This window comes from Crotalus tigris, unplaced genomic scaffold, assembly GCF_016545835.1.
Source record: "Crotalus tigris isolate CLP2741 ecotype Arizona unplaced genomic scaffold, ASM1654583v1 scf7180000024433.1590703, whole genome shotgun sequence".
Lineage (NCBI taxonomy): Eukaryota > Metazoa > Chordata > Lepidosauria > Squamata > Viperidae > Crotalus > Crotalus tigris.
In genome coordinates, this window is record NW_024100600.1 from 710,807 (window position 1) to 728,064 (window position 17,258).

At 46.4% G+C, this 17,258-nt stretch overlaps 1 protein-coding gene across 2 annotated transcripts in view; it reads right to left on the reverse strand.

Annotated features, from left to right (window-relative positions):
- The window catches only part of ANKRD11 (ankyrin repeat domain 11), a 209,225-nt gene that overhangs the window by 26,561 nt on the left and 165,406 nt on the right, over positions 1-17,258 (reverse strand). For both annotated transcript variants that reach the window (XM_039330997.1, XM_039330996.1), the window contains one exon: positions 14,689-14,827. In XM_039330997.1, the coding sequence (XP_039186931.1) occupies positions 14,689-14,827 (139 nt within the window). The remainder of the gene's footprint in view (positions 1-14,688; positions 14,828-17,258) is intronic.

Sequence of the window (17,258 nt, forward strand, 5' to 3'; positions counted from 1 at the left end):
AGAAGGAGAGGAAGAGGGACTAACCTGTTCAGTTTCCCCTTGAGGAGACCAAGCCCTCGGGGCATCATAAGAAGGCACACTTGGAGGCACAAATGGGGACCGGTCCAGGGAAACAGGGGGAACCACTTCAGCCTCCCTGGACCTGTGCCTTTGAATTCTGGAAAATTCCTTTTCTAGTGCCTGATGTCTCCTCGAGGCCTCTCGAGGGTTCCTTGGAGGGTTCCTTGGTGGTTAAATGTTTGGTTTTAGCCTTTTTCTTTCCCCAACGTTCAATTCAGAAGATCTGCGTTTTGGTTGTGTGGGGGGAACTCCAGAACCCTGTGATGTCTGAGGAGTTTCACTGTCTGCCATCGCTCACTGGATATTCCGAGCAGAATATATCTAGGAATGGGGGAAAATTATGCAGATCTGGTTGTCAGAGAGGGAAGTTCCCACGCTCTGAACAACAGCAATGGCAAACAGCCAGACAGTCCACTAGAACTGCCTGGTTAGGCCCTGCTGACAACAGCGCCTGTGAACTACGAGGAACAGGTAATTCAAAAGTCCCTTCATTATAAACAGAATAGGATTATGTATATGTCCTGATTCCACTCTTCCTTTAATCAGAATAATAAGGCAAATCAACAAAAGATACTGTGTAACTTCCCTCTTAGGAGCCCAACACAGTAAGCTACAGTATAAAATTCTCAGGCCTGAAAAATACCACGGGTAAATAAAGCCTACAATGGCAACCACGCCCAAAATAGAATTCAAAATGGCGGCCGCAAACCTCATGTCTTTCAAAATGGCGATGCCGCAAGGGAGAACTTCCTCAACGCCTAATTCTGCCGGAATAACAACAATACTGGGGAATCCTGCAACACTTGCTCCTTCCCCCTCTTTATCTATAAGGCAGAAACACTTGCGGTTGGTTGCGCAGCCTCTGCTGCGATCCGGATCAAGTCTTGCACCTGCTAGAGCCTCGTGGCCACGAGGAAAGAACGAATCCTCCCAACCGAGCCGTGCTCCGCTAGAAAGAACGACAAGGCAGCCTGCTCCTAAGCAACGAAATCAGGCTTTGTTTTAGCGCTAAACAGCTGCTTAATGCTATTCCTGGCTCCAACGGAGTCGGATCGATCAGCCCGAGGCCTACAAGCCTCTGCTGGCTAAAGTTCTACTGCCGCTAAACACCAGAAATACTACTAAACCTCTAACAATAAATAACTTCAAAACAAAAAAAAAACAAGTTAAAATAAGCTAGAATCTATTAATTGAATTAATCTATTCCAGTGGTTCTCAACCTGTGGGTCGGGACCTCATTTGGGGTCGAACGACCATTTCATGGGGGTCGCCAAACAAGGCTGTCCGCCATTTTTTCCCCTTTTCTTTGGCCACACCCCTGGCACCCGGTGATGTATAAATGGTTGGGGGTCACCACAACATGGGGAACTGTATTATGGGGTCGTGGCATTAGAAAGGTTGAGAACCACTGATCTATTCAATTAATTAAGTTAAACTCTAGTCTAACAGAGGAGTCACCAAAGTTGTGTCCTCCTGAGCAAAGACTAGGTTAAAACTGGGGGAAGGACCGCACCAAGGAGGTGTGGCTGAACTTCGAACTTAGTCTCACTGAGCAGGAAGGCTGAAATAACCCACCGGTGGATGCTACATCTATCATGCTGGAGAAGAGAGTCCATCTCATTCATCAAGCACTGCTAACCTACTGGTTGGTAACAGAAATGCAGGAAATGATTAGCCAAGAGGACCATCAAGGCATGCTCAGATGAGTAAACCAACTTGGCTCCATCATGGTCTTGTTCTTTCAAAGCATTTTTGAAACCAGAGAGGGTAACACTTCAATTAAGGAACATATTGTTGCTTGGGTTTTGTAGCTGTATACACCTGAGGATGCTGGGTGGTAGACCAGACCATGAAGACGTGACCTCACTTTCAGTCTTGGCAGCTCAGGAGAGGCATGGCATAAGAATATTGTAATTAGCTTTGATTATCTTTTTATGAGCTTGTGTGGCCTGGAAGAAATTAGCTCCCATGCACTTAATTATTCTTCATTATTATTCCATTGATAGTCTATCTTTCCACCCAGAAGGCAATCAATTTCCTCTTGCAACTAGAGTATCTTTCTATGCATTATGTACCAATGTGAGTATCTGAAAATCTTTTCTTCAAGTTTCTGCTACTAATACATTGAAGCCTGTTTTAAAACTATTGCAGAGAACTAATGTTCTAGATTGCATACATTCAGCTTCTGTCTCATCAGAATTTCTTGGGAAGTTCTCAAAAGTAATGGTTATATATACTCTTTATTATTAGAGGAATAAACCAAGCACACACAAACTTTCTTATTGAAAAAGTAACTGCAATCATTGATGACTATGATTGGGCCTTGAAAGGACCAAGAAATGCATGATGTATATACTTATTCACCCCCTTTTTTGTGAGGCTCCCTTCGGGGGGGGGATAGAACAGGGCCAAACTGGAGCGGGGACGGGGGGGTGATTCTGGGCCTCCTTCATAGCATAATTGACAAGCTTGTTTTACTTCGGATCATGCTTGCTATCCCAGTAGCACTGAAGACTGAAAGAACCAAGAATATTTCTCTCACCATCACCACAAGTTGGAAGCTTAATTCTTTGCCACTCTCAAATTCTGTAACATAAAGTCCCATTTTACATTCTAATTTGCCCTTTGTAAGGGAGTCAAATCTGGCTTTGCATGACTTTTCCCCAAGGATGTAAAAAGCCAGTGCTTAAAATACCTCCTGTCCAGTAATGGCAACTGCAGTCTGAAGCTGTCTCTCACATGATGGACTGCTTCCACATAAGGCAGGGGTCCCCAACCCCCGGTCCATGGACAGGGACCAGTCGTGGCATGCCAGCAACCGGTCCACACAAACAAGAAAAGCCCCATCCGTGGGATGCAGGCAGCACACAAAACCATGCACTCTCCGGTCCATGGATAAAGGTTTTTCTATGGAACTGGTCCCTGATGCCCAAAAGGTTTGGGGACCTCTGACATAAGGGCCCTGAGCCTATCAGTGGCAGCTCCTCCTTATGGATGGAGATTTGAAGGCCCTTTTCGTTATAGTAGAGTATATACATTTTCCCTGAACGGCTAGCTATTTAACAGAAGAAAACTATATATAGAGAGAGAATTTTACACAAGATCAAAAAAGTATAAAAAATAGAAAAAAGAAAAATATATAAAAAATGAAAGACAGCAAAAGAGAAAATAAAGAAAAGCTATCTAAAAAAGCAACCTCCACTCTTATTTGCAGCAGTTATAGACGGTTACCATCTCTACCCTCCCAAATTACAAATCTTGCTTCAGAAACGCACAAACCTTGTGTTCGGAAACTTTGGTTCAGAAACAAACCATGTTAAGCCTCATGCCCCCCCCCCCGGGAAGCAGTGCAGCCCAGGCTGTTGACCGCAATGGGACCATAACTTGCTGTCAACTTGCCATGGCCAATTCACCGCAGGACAACTCGCTGCAGGACAATTCAACAATTCACAATTTAATTATTTTAAATAATTTTAAAAATTATTTTAACTTTTGTCATTCACATTTTATTTTGTCCCTCCTTTGGCATCCTTTCTTTAATGATTCTATTTGACTATTTCTTCAACACTGGTGTAACTCTTGTCCCACAGCACATTGGCTGTGGCGAGTTGGCTGCAGCAAGCTGGCTTGAGGCGCAACGGCCTTGGCGAGTTGTGGAAGACACCATGTGGATCCCCCCTCCTCCTTTCCCAGAGCTTGGTCTCAGTGATGGAAGCTATCAATTAAGAAGTCCCTATGCGAAGGAGAAGCTTGAGTCCATTTCTCCCCACTTCCCTCTCTGCGTGTCCAATTCAGTCCCAGGCACAACTCTGGGCTTTTTAAAAGCACACACTGAGTATTATTCTTGAGTCAGCTATATTGTTCTAGACAGCCCCAGCATCAACGCCGCTATCTCACAGCAAGACCCCGGCACCCTTGGCAAACATTCAGCTTGAGATAGGAATCAACAGGGAAGCTGCAGAATACAGGCTAAAGGGTAAAAAATAAAAAATGGGGGGGGGGGAGCAGCTGGGCTGTTTCAAAGAGAGCAGCTTAAGGCCCAGGGTGGAATCTGCAGCTGCTCCAAGGACAGCTGAGAAGGAAGGTTAATGATCAACCTCTAACTAAGCAAGGCCATTTGCAAGATTACCACATTCTATTTTGCTTTCTGAAGGTTTCTTCTCCTCTAGACGGCATTCCCCTTTCTTACCTAGGATCACCGACTATAAAATCTTGAGCTGTCCCGGAGAAGCACTGCTGCATTCCCCTCTGCTCCAAAACAGCCACATCTGACTTTTCCAAACTTGCCAAGAGCATTTCCTTCTCTCCCCTGAGGGGAAAGGCCCCAGGCGGGCTCCCCTCTCCCTGGAAGACTGCTAAGTGGATCTGGTGAAGAAGACAGAGACCGTCTTCCTTTCCTGAGGACATGGAACCCCCTCCTCCATTTATAGTGTGGGCTGAAGTTGCCATTTATATGCATTTCCCTTTTTCCATCTTGGACAAATTCTCAAGGGTGACTGACTCTAAGAATGCTGAACTTGGTTTGACGCAAACAGAAACAGACCATTTCTAAGAGATCATCTAAAATAATCAATATGGAAAGCAAGAGGTAAATACACAAGAAAAAATAGTCCAGGTGTTTAGTAGCAGAGCAAGGGCTGTAACACTCTTATTAGCAAATGGAATTCTTCCTCGTTTTTAGCTTTTGCCATTTCTTTTAAGTTTTTCAGGCCACAACCTCCAAACCAGCTTTTTATATTATTCCACTGCAATGATCAGCAACCCCACCACCACTCTGGAAAATCAATTTAGAGTAAATCCTTGGTTGAACAGATCTCAGTTTAGCAAATGTTTGGCGTACAGGACAACAGTTTTGGCTGGGTGGCTCCTACAGTTATAACCTCTCCATGCATTTATGCAATCTGGCCAGCACTGGCTGCCTTCTTTAAACAATGCATATTCTTCCATGCACATTTCCCTCTGAGTTCCAGGTGAGGGAGAAAGGTGTGTAAAGATTAGGAGAGAGGAACCCAGGAATGGCACCAGCCAAGAAGAGAGACGAAGAGGCTGGGCAGGCCAGAGCAGAACAAGGCAGGGAAGATGGTGGAAAGGCTGAGCAAGCTGGCGAGGTGGGGGATAAGCCCCGTGGCAGAGAGAAGAGAGGTGATTCTTCCTGCCCAGCCAACCCTTCCTTATTGGGGGAGCAGCGGGAGAAAACAAGGGTTCATGAAGAGCCCTTAAATCTGGCACCCAGAATGCCGTTCCTCAGAGACTCTTTTGAAGTCCCTACATTTGATTTCCAAATAGGGAAAAGGGTTTTCACCCCCCTCCTTCAACAGACTGTTAAACTGATGCTTTATGTATGCATTACCAGTTTCTAGACATTCCGGAAATCAAAAGGGCACCATGAAATGGAAATGCCTCTGTTTTATTAGTGAAAAACTAAGGAGTTTTCAGTGTTGAATTCTCTGACACTTCCCATTTTAGGAGAAACAAAAACCAAGACTTGGCGTTTGCTGTTCATCCTGTGGACTTAACATAATAGTTTTGTCCTTCTGAAGCAAAGGTGGAACGCAAATAGAGGCAGTGCATTCTGCAAATCACAGCAGAACATATCATTTCCTCCCTGGTGTTTTTGAAAAGAGCTTTTACACTGCAAGCAGAAAATACTTTTAAGGCACATATTTCCTACTTCTAAGGCATCTAGAAAAGGGGCGTTGTCTTACCTGAACGCCTTTTCTCAGCATGATGATATAGCATCCACTGGCGGTAATCTCAGCCTTCCTGCTCAGTTGAGACTAAGTCATAACTTTAGCCACGCCTCCCTTGGGCAGTGCCTTCCCAGTTTTGACGAGTTGAAGCATCCATGACGAAGTCCGACGCAATGGCTCCTCATAGAACTACACCTGCCTAGACGGTTGTTTAAGGGTGGGTGTGGATGCTACATCATCATGCTGAGAAAAGGTGTTCAGATAAGACAAACGCCCCTTCTCCAGCATGATGAATGTAGCATCCACCGGTGGGACATACCAAAGCCGCCCATGCCCCTACGGGCAGGGAAAAGTCTAGGCATGTGTCTCCTGAGAGGAAACTACCTGCCGCAAAACCCTTCTACCAAACGAGGCATCCGCCGCAGGGAACTTATCAAGCTTGTAATGCCTTATAAAGGAAGAGGGAGAAGACCAGGTCGCTGCCCTACAGATCTCAACAGAAGCCTGAGTAGACCAGGTTGCTGATGTGGCCGTGCTACACGTAGAATGAGCAGTAATGTGTGTAGGAACCAGGAGACACTGTGACCTATAAGCGTGAGCAATGCATGCTCTGATCCATCTTCCAATGGTTGAAGATGATACCTTCTGACCTATGGAAGAGTGCTGGAAGGACACAAACAGGGTCTCTGACTTGCAAAAGGCAGAGGTCCGCTTTACACAGTGGTGCAGAGCCCTGCGCACGTCCAATTTATGCCACAGCCTCTCCAGACGATGTGATGGATTGGGACAAAAGTTTGGAAGAACCAAGTCTTGGGATCTATGGAACCAGGTATTGACCTTCGGAATGAAAGAAGGGTCCAATCTAAGGACCATTCTGTCATCCGGAAAAATACACAGGTCGCTTCTGACCGAGAGCACTGCCAGCTCCGAAATACGCCTAGCCGACGTGATGGCTACCAGAAAGGCAACCTTCAGAGAAAGGAAGTGAAGTGAGCAAGACCGGATGGGTTCGAACGGTGATGACATCAGAGCCTGTAACACCCTTGGTAAGTCCCATGAGGGATAGTGATGCACCACAGGAGGCTTAGCGTTAACCGCCCCTTTTAGAAAGGCACCAACTGCTGGGTGCTGTGATAATGGGACGAGATTGTCACACGTAAGGACTGTAGATAAGGCCGCAACCTATCTGCGGATGGTACTATGTGATAGACCCTTATTCAGACCCTCCAAGAGATAATCCAATATGTCAGGAATGGTGACCGCCAACGGTCTAAGCTTCTGTTTATTACACCACGTGCAGAAGTTTCTCCAAGTGACATTATAGATCCTATTGGTCGAGGGGCATCTCGAGGCTTGGATTATCGAGATCATTCCGGATGAATATGACTGCCTGACTAAACTCTCCCGTTCAAGTGCCAAGAGGCTAATTGAAGCCACTGGGGGTCTGGGTGTTGAAGTCTCCCCTGACTGAGAGAGATGCGATCCGGCAAGATCCTCCACGGTGGGGACAGTGACAGATCTACAAGGTCGGCAAACCACAGTCACCTTGGCCAGTGTGGGACAACTAAGATTATTTCTGCCTGTTCTTGAAGAAGCTTGCGGATGGTCGCTGGTAACAGGGGAAGAGGAGGGTATGCATAAAGGAGTCCCCTGGGCCACTTGCTGCGGAGGGCATCTGTTCCCTTCGCCCCCGGCGACGGGAACCTGGTGAAGTACCTGGGTAGTTGGGAGTTTGTCGGTGAGGCAAACAGATCTACCTGCAGTTGTCTGAATCTGAGCACGATTTCCCTGAATAGGGCCGGATCCAGGCGCCACTCCGAGTGGTCGACCGTAACTCTGCTCAGTGAATCAGCTTGTCGATTCGCTTCCCCAGATATGTGTTCCGCATTGATAGATTCCAGATTGGACTCTGCCCACAGACCAGGTCCAGGGCCTCCAGCATGAGAGACCACGACCAGGTCCCTCCCTGTCTGTTGACATGTGCCTTGGCTGCTACATTGTCCGTCAGTATTAGAATGTGCTTTCTCTCCACAAGGGCAGAGAACTGACGGAGTGCCAAATGAACTGTTCTGAGTTCGAGCCAATTTATGTTGTGTGATAAATCTGACTGGGACCATTGACCCTGTGCCATGTGAGTCTGTAGGTGGGCGCCCCAGCCGAACAGGCTGGCATTCGTAGTCAAGGTGAGCCTGGGAGGCTCCTTGAAAAGGGATCCCTTGTTCATTGCTGACGACGTCCACCACAGAAGGGATGACAGTGTGTGGTGCGGAACTCTCACCTTCCTTGTGGAAGCACTCACGTTCCATTTCTGGAAGGGAAGGAGGAACCACTGGAGAACTCTGGAATGTAGTCTGGCCCACAGAACGATTCCCAGACAGGAGACCATCTTCCCCAGCAGCTGAGACAGCTGGACCAGTGGAATTACCTTCTCTCTCCGGATCTTGTGGACAAGTGACCTGATACTGTTTTTGCGCTCCTGGGAGAGGTAAACCCTGCAAAGATTTGAGTCTATTATTGCTCCTAGGTGAAGGAGGCGAGTTGAAGGGGTTGTGTGACTCTTCTTGAAATTCACGGAAAATCCGTGCTCCTGAAGAGTCTTGATTGTGAGTTGAAGGTCTGATTGGGCGGAACGGAAAGAACTGGATTGGATAATTATATCGTCCAGATAACACTGTACACGCACCGGAATTGACCTGAGATGGGCTGCTAAGACTGCCAATATCTTTGTGAATACCTGAGGGGCTGAGGAAAGCCCGAAGGATAAAGCCCTGTACTGATAATGCCATTGCGCGAAACAAAAAAAGGAATCTGCGGTGATGTGGGAGGATGGGGATGTGGAGGTACGCCTCTGTCAGGTCTATGGAGGAGAAGAAATCCCCTTTTCTGATACTGGCCAGAATGGATTTGAGGGACTGCATCTTGAACCTCTTGTAGGTTAAGAAGTAATTCAGTACCTTTAAATCCAATATGGCCCTCCAATCTCCCGAGGCCTTGGGAACCATGAACAGAATGGAGTAAAATCCTGTTCCTCTCTGTTCCAGAGGCACTGGTTCTATGGCCTCTATCTCTAGCAGATGGGATATGGCCGTGGAGACCAACTCGGCCTTGCTTGTGTTTCTTGAGATGGGACACTGTATAAAGCAGTCTGGAGGGTTGGACAGAAATTCTAGGGCGAGACTGTATCTTATGGTCTCCCTTACCCAAGAGTCATTGGTGGTAACCTCCCAAATATCGCTGAACAGCGATAAGCGACCACCTATAGGAGGATCCACCTTGGCGTCACTTGGATCGCCTGTAAGGATGGCCCCCGGACCCCCAAAAGGGATGTTTGGACTGGACTTGGACCCCCGGTTCCAGGATTTTGGTGGTCCTGCTGTCGATCCTGTCTAGGGGAAAAGGATCGAGAACCTCTGGGCCATTCCCAAGATTGCCCGGCCCGAAAGGGCTGCTTCCACTCCCAGGAACCTCCAGCACGAAAATTCTGCCTGCGGAATTCCTGTTGGGGTCTTCTATCCGACCTCTTAGAGGGGTGCGCAAGAATTTTGCGCTTGTCCTTTCCCTCTATAAGGTACGGTTCAAGAACTGGACCGAACAGAGGTGTTCCACTGTACGTGGCTGTTGATAGGCAACACTTGGATTTTAAATCCACCTGCCACTGTTTCAACCACAGCAGCCTTCGAGATGAGACAGTGGCCGCAATGGATCTGGCGGAGTACCTGGCAGAGTGGAGAGATACGTCTGCCATATATTCTGACGCAGCAACTAATTTTCCCAGCGTCTGGTATGCACGCACCTGGTCAGAAGGAATCAGGGCCTGTAGCTCACGGAGCCACATGATGGCTGTCCTTGCGAAAAAGGACGAAGACGTTGCCGCCTTGATCACCCATGCCGAGGCCTGGTGAGCCCTGCGGAGAGAAAACTCAAACCTCTTGTCCTCCGCCTTTAGGGCCTCTGTCATATCTCCTGGATTGTGGATGTGAAGAACAACAAAGTTAGAGGAGTATCCACAGTAGGCACCTCTAGAAGGGAAGAAAATGAAGAAGAAACATTGAAGAGTTTCTTTTCCGTGCTATTGGGAGAAGGCAAAGTGGCCAAAGAGGACCACTGCTTTTCCACAGTAGTGCGGAAAACATTGGGACAAGGAATTTGTTTCTCCTCCACAACTTGCTCTGAAAACAAGGGGTTAGACTCTTGCACAGAGGAGGTAGATGATTTAGGCTCCTGTTCAGTAGCCAACTTGGCCATAGTACAGGCCTTCATAAGCAATGACCTGAACAGGGAAGAATCAAAGAGACCAGATGTCGGAGCCGGAGCCGCCTCCTCATCCTTCGACATAGGCATGTCTGCTGTCTCCAGGTCCACGGACTCCCCTTCACCTAACTGAGACGATGTCTCAGAATTACCAGAGCCGGTTAACGGGGCACGCCCCGTTTGAGGTAAAGATATGGAGTGGTGTTACCTGCGGAAACCTTTGACCCATGGAGGAGGCCATAAATTGACCAAACACATGGTGCATGAATGCCTGGAACTGCTCTGACCATATGTCTTGTGCGTCTGCAGAATGAACTCCAGCTGCAGTGGGAGTATATGTGGCTTCAGGGTGTGTGATGGAAGAAGAGGAAGGAGGGGGACCAACCTGTTCAGTTTTCCCCTGAGACCATGCCCTAGGGGCATCATGAGAAGGCACAAATTGAGGCTCGAATGGGGAATGGTCCAGTGAAACGGGGACAACCACTTCAGCTTCACTGGACATGAGCCTTTGAGCTCTGGAGAATTCCCTCTCCAGCGCCTGATGTCTCCTCGAGGCCTCTCACTCAGCTGCTTTGGATGCTCCTTGGTGGATATGTTCTTTGTCTTGGCCTTGTTCCCCCCCCCCCGTTTCCAAATCAAAAGATCTGCGCTTTTTCTGTGCGGGGGGAACATCAGAGCCGATGTCTGAAGAGTTGCACTGCTGCCATCGCACACTGGATATTCCAGGTAGGAGATGTCCAGGAAGGGGGGAAATCAGCAAGCACATCTGGTTATCAGAGAGGGAAGTTCCCGCGCTCTGAACAATCGCAATGGCAAACAGCCAGACAGTCCACTAGAACTGCCTGTCTAGGCCCTGCTGGCACAGTGCTGCGAATTAATTGGAACAGGTGGATTCTACGTTAAATCCCCCTCGAAAGGTAATACAGAAAGATAGAATTTGTGATGTATAGATGTGACCAATTAGTAAAACCAAAATGGCGACCGCCCCCCCGTCTGTTATTTCCCTTGATAAGGTGAGGAAATGTGCAAAGGAGTGCTGGAGAAATTCCCCCGTGAAGCCTGACACAGCAGGCTAAATTTATCTGGGATCAGGCCTGATGGTACCGCTATGGCACATGAGGGCCCTGAAATGGCAACCACGCCTATTGTTGCAATCAAAATGGCAGCTGTGAGGCCTCTTCGTCTCCCAAAATGGCAACTGCCAGGGAGAAGCATCACCAATCTATTCAGGCCGTCTGGACTGAGAAAGGTGCTGAGGAACTTAGCTCAAATAATGCCTTTTCTCCCCTTTTTAGTTGAAGCCCAAGGCAACTTGCGTTTGAGTTGTGCAGCCTCCGCTGCAATCTGATCGTCGTTTGTACCGGCAGAGACCTCGTGGCCACGAGGTGAGCAAAATGAGGCCGCCCGGCCGAACTGCGCTCCCGGGAATCCCTGATGCCAAAAAACTTTGTTTCAGCGCTAAACAGCTGATCCGGGTTAACTCCCTCGGCGATCCGGCGCGGCCGAAATTCCGCTTGCAAAGAGCCTGTAAGGCCCCTTGGAACCTAGAGGCACCTATGATGCCCTTGAAATTTCTCTAAATCGCACCAAATTTTAGAATGACAATTTGCAAGTAAATTAAAACCTAACTCCTGATCCAGATTCCTTCTAATAATCCTGAAAAATATTTCTAAACTAGGCTAAATGAGGAGCCAAACAAAGTTGCGTCCTACTGAGCTGAGACTAAGTCAAAAACTGGGAAGGCACTGCCCAAGGGAGGTGTGGCTAAAGTTCTGATTTAGTCTCAACTGAGCAGGAAGGCTGAGATTACCCACCGGTGGATGCTACATTCATCATGCTGGAGAAAACATTTGCTACTCTACAACTCCAGCTTTTCTCATTCATTCAGAAAATCTATTAAGTTGTGTTGGATTTGGAGTGGATAATCTTTCTTGAGGCTTGGGCCAAACATAGCTTTTGAAGGATATGACGTGTGTGTGTGTGCAAGGAGGGGTGGTCACAAAAATAGTAGGTAGATCTTAGATAAACAGAAATAATTAAACAAATGAATGGGATTGTTCCCAGATTCATATGCCTTTCTTGCTCTGTTACATCCAAAAATCTACCTCAGTAGCAACCTGTGGCAATGCAGCCGGTGCCCTCTGCCCTGAAGGCTGGGAGAGAGGATGGCGTAGATGGAATGCCTCAGCTTTAAGCATACAGAACGGAGGCCTAATTAGGGCAAAAGGCCATTCTTCCCAAACAGTCAAGACAGGAGAGTCTTTGAGATGTGCCTGTCATTACCCAATTACAAAATCTATTATTTTTCTGGGGTTCCCATGGAAGCCAGGCAAGTCTAGCAACCAGCTGAGTTGAGGCATTAAGAAGCTGATAACAGAGGATGATGGTTTGTCACAGCCCTGTCACCACCTTCTTAACCACTATTTTCCTTGGCCTGTGGATGGCTGTGGCAACCTAGGAAAAGGCTTCTTGAAGAGAAACCAGCAATTATGGAGAATGTGAGCATGCTGGATCTAGAGCACTACTGCCCACTTCAAATCTGAACATTGCAGTCCTCTAAAAAATGGTCCCATGTTCCAGTGGCCTGAACAGCACCCCCACTTGAGAACCTTCCACATTTCAAAGACCTAACTTGAGGAGTATGTCAGCCATCTGCAAGCATTCCCAAAACAACAGAGCAAAAAACAAGCAAACCGCAGGACACGATATGCATTTACAGGAAGAAGCCTACGAATCAAGCAAGAGGTTTCTGGCATCTTCTAGGCTGCTCTCTGACTCAGCCAGAAGCCAAGGAAGCAGCAGCCCACCAGAGTAGATACAGAATCTGGGGAAGCTTCTTCTGTTGAGAAACTGCTACAGAGAAAGTCTCCCACCCACTGCCGGCTCTCTTCAAAGGTACGATCCTGTGGCTGCTTCCTTCTGCTGATAAGACCTCTCCCTTGCTGGGTTTAAAGCACACAGAGTACCCGTTGTGGACCTGGAAGAGCTCCAGGGCCTTCTCTTCAGTGTATGCTGAAGATTTGCTGGAGGCTGCATAAGTAAGAGAATTTCTAAAATCTGTTCCCAATCTCTGATTTTTTTTTTGTTTCATTCTGTCCTGATGTAGCAGATATAATTATATGTGGAATAAACTTGCAGAAAATGGGAGAAAAATAAGGAAGTTATTTCTAGTCGATTTTAAAGACTGCTGGGAAATGTAAGCATAGTAACATAAGAAGTGCAATACTCCAATGTCAGGAAAGAGAAGGTCTCTTTTGTACCTTCTCACCAGATACCTGTTACCACTATTTTCTTGACTCGCGTGATATTTTACATAGAATAAAGCAGTCAGCTAAACTAGACGTTTTACATATGTGACCCCAAAAAGAGTCAGCAGAAGGAGCCTGCGGTGCTGCATTCTAACCACTGTGCCACCTCGGCTCTTAGGGCCCTTTGCCCTTGTCCCCAGAAAATGCTGGTCCAGTGGTAAAGGCACCAGGCTAGAAACCAGGAGATGCTAGTCCTGCTGTAGGCGTAAAAAAACACAGCTAGGGACTTTGGTTCAGTCACCAGGAGACTGTGAGTTCTAGTTCCATCTTAGGCATGAAAGCTAGCTGGGTGACTTTGGACCAGTCATTCTCTCTCTCAACCCAACACAGGGGTGTTGTTGTGGGCAAAACAGGAGGAGGGAGGAGCATTTGGTATGTTCCTCACCTTGAGTCAGCTCAGTACTCCAATTCCCCCCCCAAAACCCCACCACCACCCCTATTGCGTACTTCTAAAACAACAGTCACGTGTTTGGGGAAGTCAAAAAGGATTCTGCCTGGCAACCCAGGCAGGGAGCCATAAGCCTCTACGTTGTGCTGAGGAAGAAAGTAAAAGGTTGCATTCTTCCTCCCACCAATGACAGATTTGGGGATCGCCCCTCTGAATGACAGCTACCTCCATTTCCAAGCCTGATGATTGTTATATTCAGGCAGGAATGTGCTTATTTGCAATAAATGCCATTGGCTGCTAATTTCCAGAGGAGGCCAACTAGTCCAAGGCCTTGGAGCTGCCAAGAGCTGCTGTTCTGGTTATTAAGGACCCAGAAGAAAACCAAAACAAAACGCCAGCCAGTGAAACATTCAAATTCTCACTTTTGATAGACTTAGAAGGACATTTCGCACTGGGGGGAGGGCAGAGTTTTGGTAATGCAGAGGCAGACAGCTAAAGTCCAATTAAGGGGGTGCATTGTGGAAGGCGAAGTTGCCATCTGTGGGACACATTTAGCTACTGAACAGTGCTCAGGGCCAATTGTGGCTTCTCAGCATATGACAGAATAAAACAGGTGACAATCTACAGACACTTATTTCACCATTTATGTATGAATATTCAGCATAAAAGGCTAAAAGATAGATTATGTTTGCAAAATGATAATCTGATGATTATACATTTTATCTCAAAAATTGCAGCGCTTAATTTTCTGGCACTCCTGAAAAGATACAAATTGACAGACGAGAAAAATACCAAAAAGAGAAATCAAGGTAGTGTTTTATTTGAGATAGTATTAAAAGTGGTCTGCATAAAGAATAAGTGCCTATCAAAATAGGTGCAGATTTGCTGTTAAATGTGGTTTTTTTCACATCCTTTTTAGAGACTTGATCTTTGTCCAAACCCACTGAATTTTGAGACCAGTTTTAAATAATATCATATTGTATATTCTTGCCTGTATCTGAATCTTTTTGATCTCCATTTGTTCCAACAGTGAAAGGTAATTTCCGTTTTGTAGCTCTCTCCTTCACTTCTTTGCCACCATCACTCCGGTCCAATTTTGGAGTCTTGGTTAGAGAAACTTTATCTTTATCCTAGAAAAGAAACAGGAAAATTATGATTTTCACAAAAGCCCTCATATTTGCTATCAGCAAGATTGATTTTCTTAAGCCAAGTTGCTATCAAGCTACTGTACACAAAAAAATGTATGCTTGTCTGCACATTCCCTCAGCTCACGGTAGTAGCAAGACGGTTGTCAAGCCTCTTACTTCTAGTCTATGGAGGTTCTCAGTCATCGAGGTCATGGTTGTCCCAAAGGTGATTTTTGGGGAACCTCTTATTTCAAGGTGCAACTTGAAGTATTTTTTTTAACCTTCTGCAAACTGGTCTCAAAACTATGGCAACTGGGCCATGCTGATGAATTAACCAGGGCGCTTCTGTTCCTGCATAGAAGCACAGACAGCACCATCATGAAAAGCAAGACCTTGAATGCATGGGAACCAAGGTGCTGAATGGCCCCCTTCTTCTTTGACAGAGGGGGTCTGCATGACCTGCTTGCACTGTTCCCCTCCCCTCCTCCTCATTGCCCCACCCGCAGGTTGAGGTTCTCTGTGCAGCTCTTTTGTTATCTCAGAGGAGGGGCCCTTGGAGGGCACACCGCAGGACATCAGTGCTGCCCACAGACTCCCCCCACAGCTCTGCACCACATGGTTATCGGGAGAGCCACACAGATCTTTCATGGTCTCAGCACAATTCACAGGCCCCTCTATTGGGTCCAAGGAAGAGTACAAAAGTTTGTTGAGAACACACGGCACAAGCAGAGGGACCCCCTCCACAAGAAGAAAGTCTATGCGGACATCAAGATCTATCACAATCGAATAAAGGGAAGCAAATACAGGGACATTGTGCGGATGATCTAATGGTAACCTTTAAAATGGTATCTGTCATGTACAATAACCCATTTGTGCATGTCTAAAGTAACAAAAAGAAAGGGGATATGTTTAAAAAGAAAAAGCATTACATGTATGCTGAGGTTTGCCCAGGGCCAACTGCAGAGCACCATCTTCACCGATTCTAGGAATTCTGGCGATTCTAGGAATTCTGGGAGTTGAAGTCGACGAGTCATAAAAGAGCCAAGGTTGCCTACCCCTGCAAGCTCTAAGGCTTTAGGTGGGATGTCGGAGGCTGCTTAGCTGCCCTGTTCCTTGCTGTGGATTGGGGATGTTTTGAAAACTTTCTGATTATCAGGTGCATTTACTAAATGCTTTTTATATCAATGCTTATATTCAGCAATGTAACTACTGGCCAACTATTCTAAATACATTTTACACAAATTCAAAATAAACAGGAGGTTCTAAGTAGTTGTACAAGGAACAGAAATAGCTGGAGTTGACAGTCTGCACTGGGCCTTCAGGCTTTTTAGCTGGGTCCTTGCAGAGAGGAAGTGGGCTTGAATAGACAAACTACATTCAGAGGGATTTCTAAAACAAAAATATTCAAACACTATCGCTAAAATGCATAATATTGAAACAAAAAAGCAATAATAAAACAAAACGGCTATTTAAAATAGAAGCATTTAAAAAAACGAACAGGCTTATTAAAATGTCTGGGAAAATAAACCGCTTCTGCCTCATGCTGCAAAGGCAGGGCCAGAGCATTTCGGTAATGGGACGGCCGGAGGACCCCGTCCTTTCTGGCCCAAGGCTGCAAGCGCTCTGCTCCGGAGGGAGTCTGCCTGGCCCATTGCCAGGGCCTCCCTGGGATGAAATCCCATCAACACTGGTAGCAATGGAACAAAGTTAAAGGGTTATACTTTTCCAATAACAGCACACACCAAATTTTGCATCATAGGAAATGCAATTAGAAATGTGTTCATTATCCAGGGTTAAAATCAGCACATTCCATTGTGGAGAACAGATTGAACTATAAGCATATTAAAAATGCTTGTGTTTTTTTTTTTAAATCCTGATTTATTGACTCACTCTGGATTGCAAGGAGGTTGCTATTTTGGAAGGCCTCAAAAAGAGTTTCCTAAACCCCATTATGTTAGAGACATCTTGTTATAATCAACTAGATATCTAGATCAGTTACCTGAAGTTGTTGTTTTTTTTAAATAAAACTTGTGACTCATACACTTCAGTCAACAACTTCAGAAACACACTAGGGATAAATGCTAGGATAAAAATGTTTCAGAAGCAGAGTGCCCAATAACTATTAGTTACCCTCAGGAAGTATTCACTACTTAATGTTTTCTAAATATGTTTAAGAGTGTCCTGAGTGTTAGATGACTCCATCAGCTGATCTGAAAACACTTCTTAATAAAGTTGTGCCTTAAATGAAGACTACCATTTCTCCCATGAGACCTGACTTCCAAGGAGCCACAGTTCCAGGGCTGCTGTTCAGAAACAGTGAACCAACGAGGGAGCCAGGATGAAGTGCTGCTTACCAAGCAGAACCGAAGGCGAGTTTTTAATCCTCGGCAATGGGCAAAAGAGGAAGAAGCGCTCAGAGGGCTGTGAGCTTCTT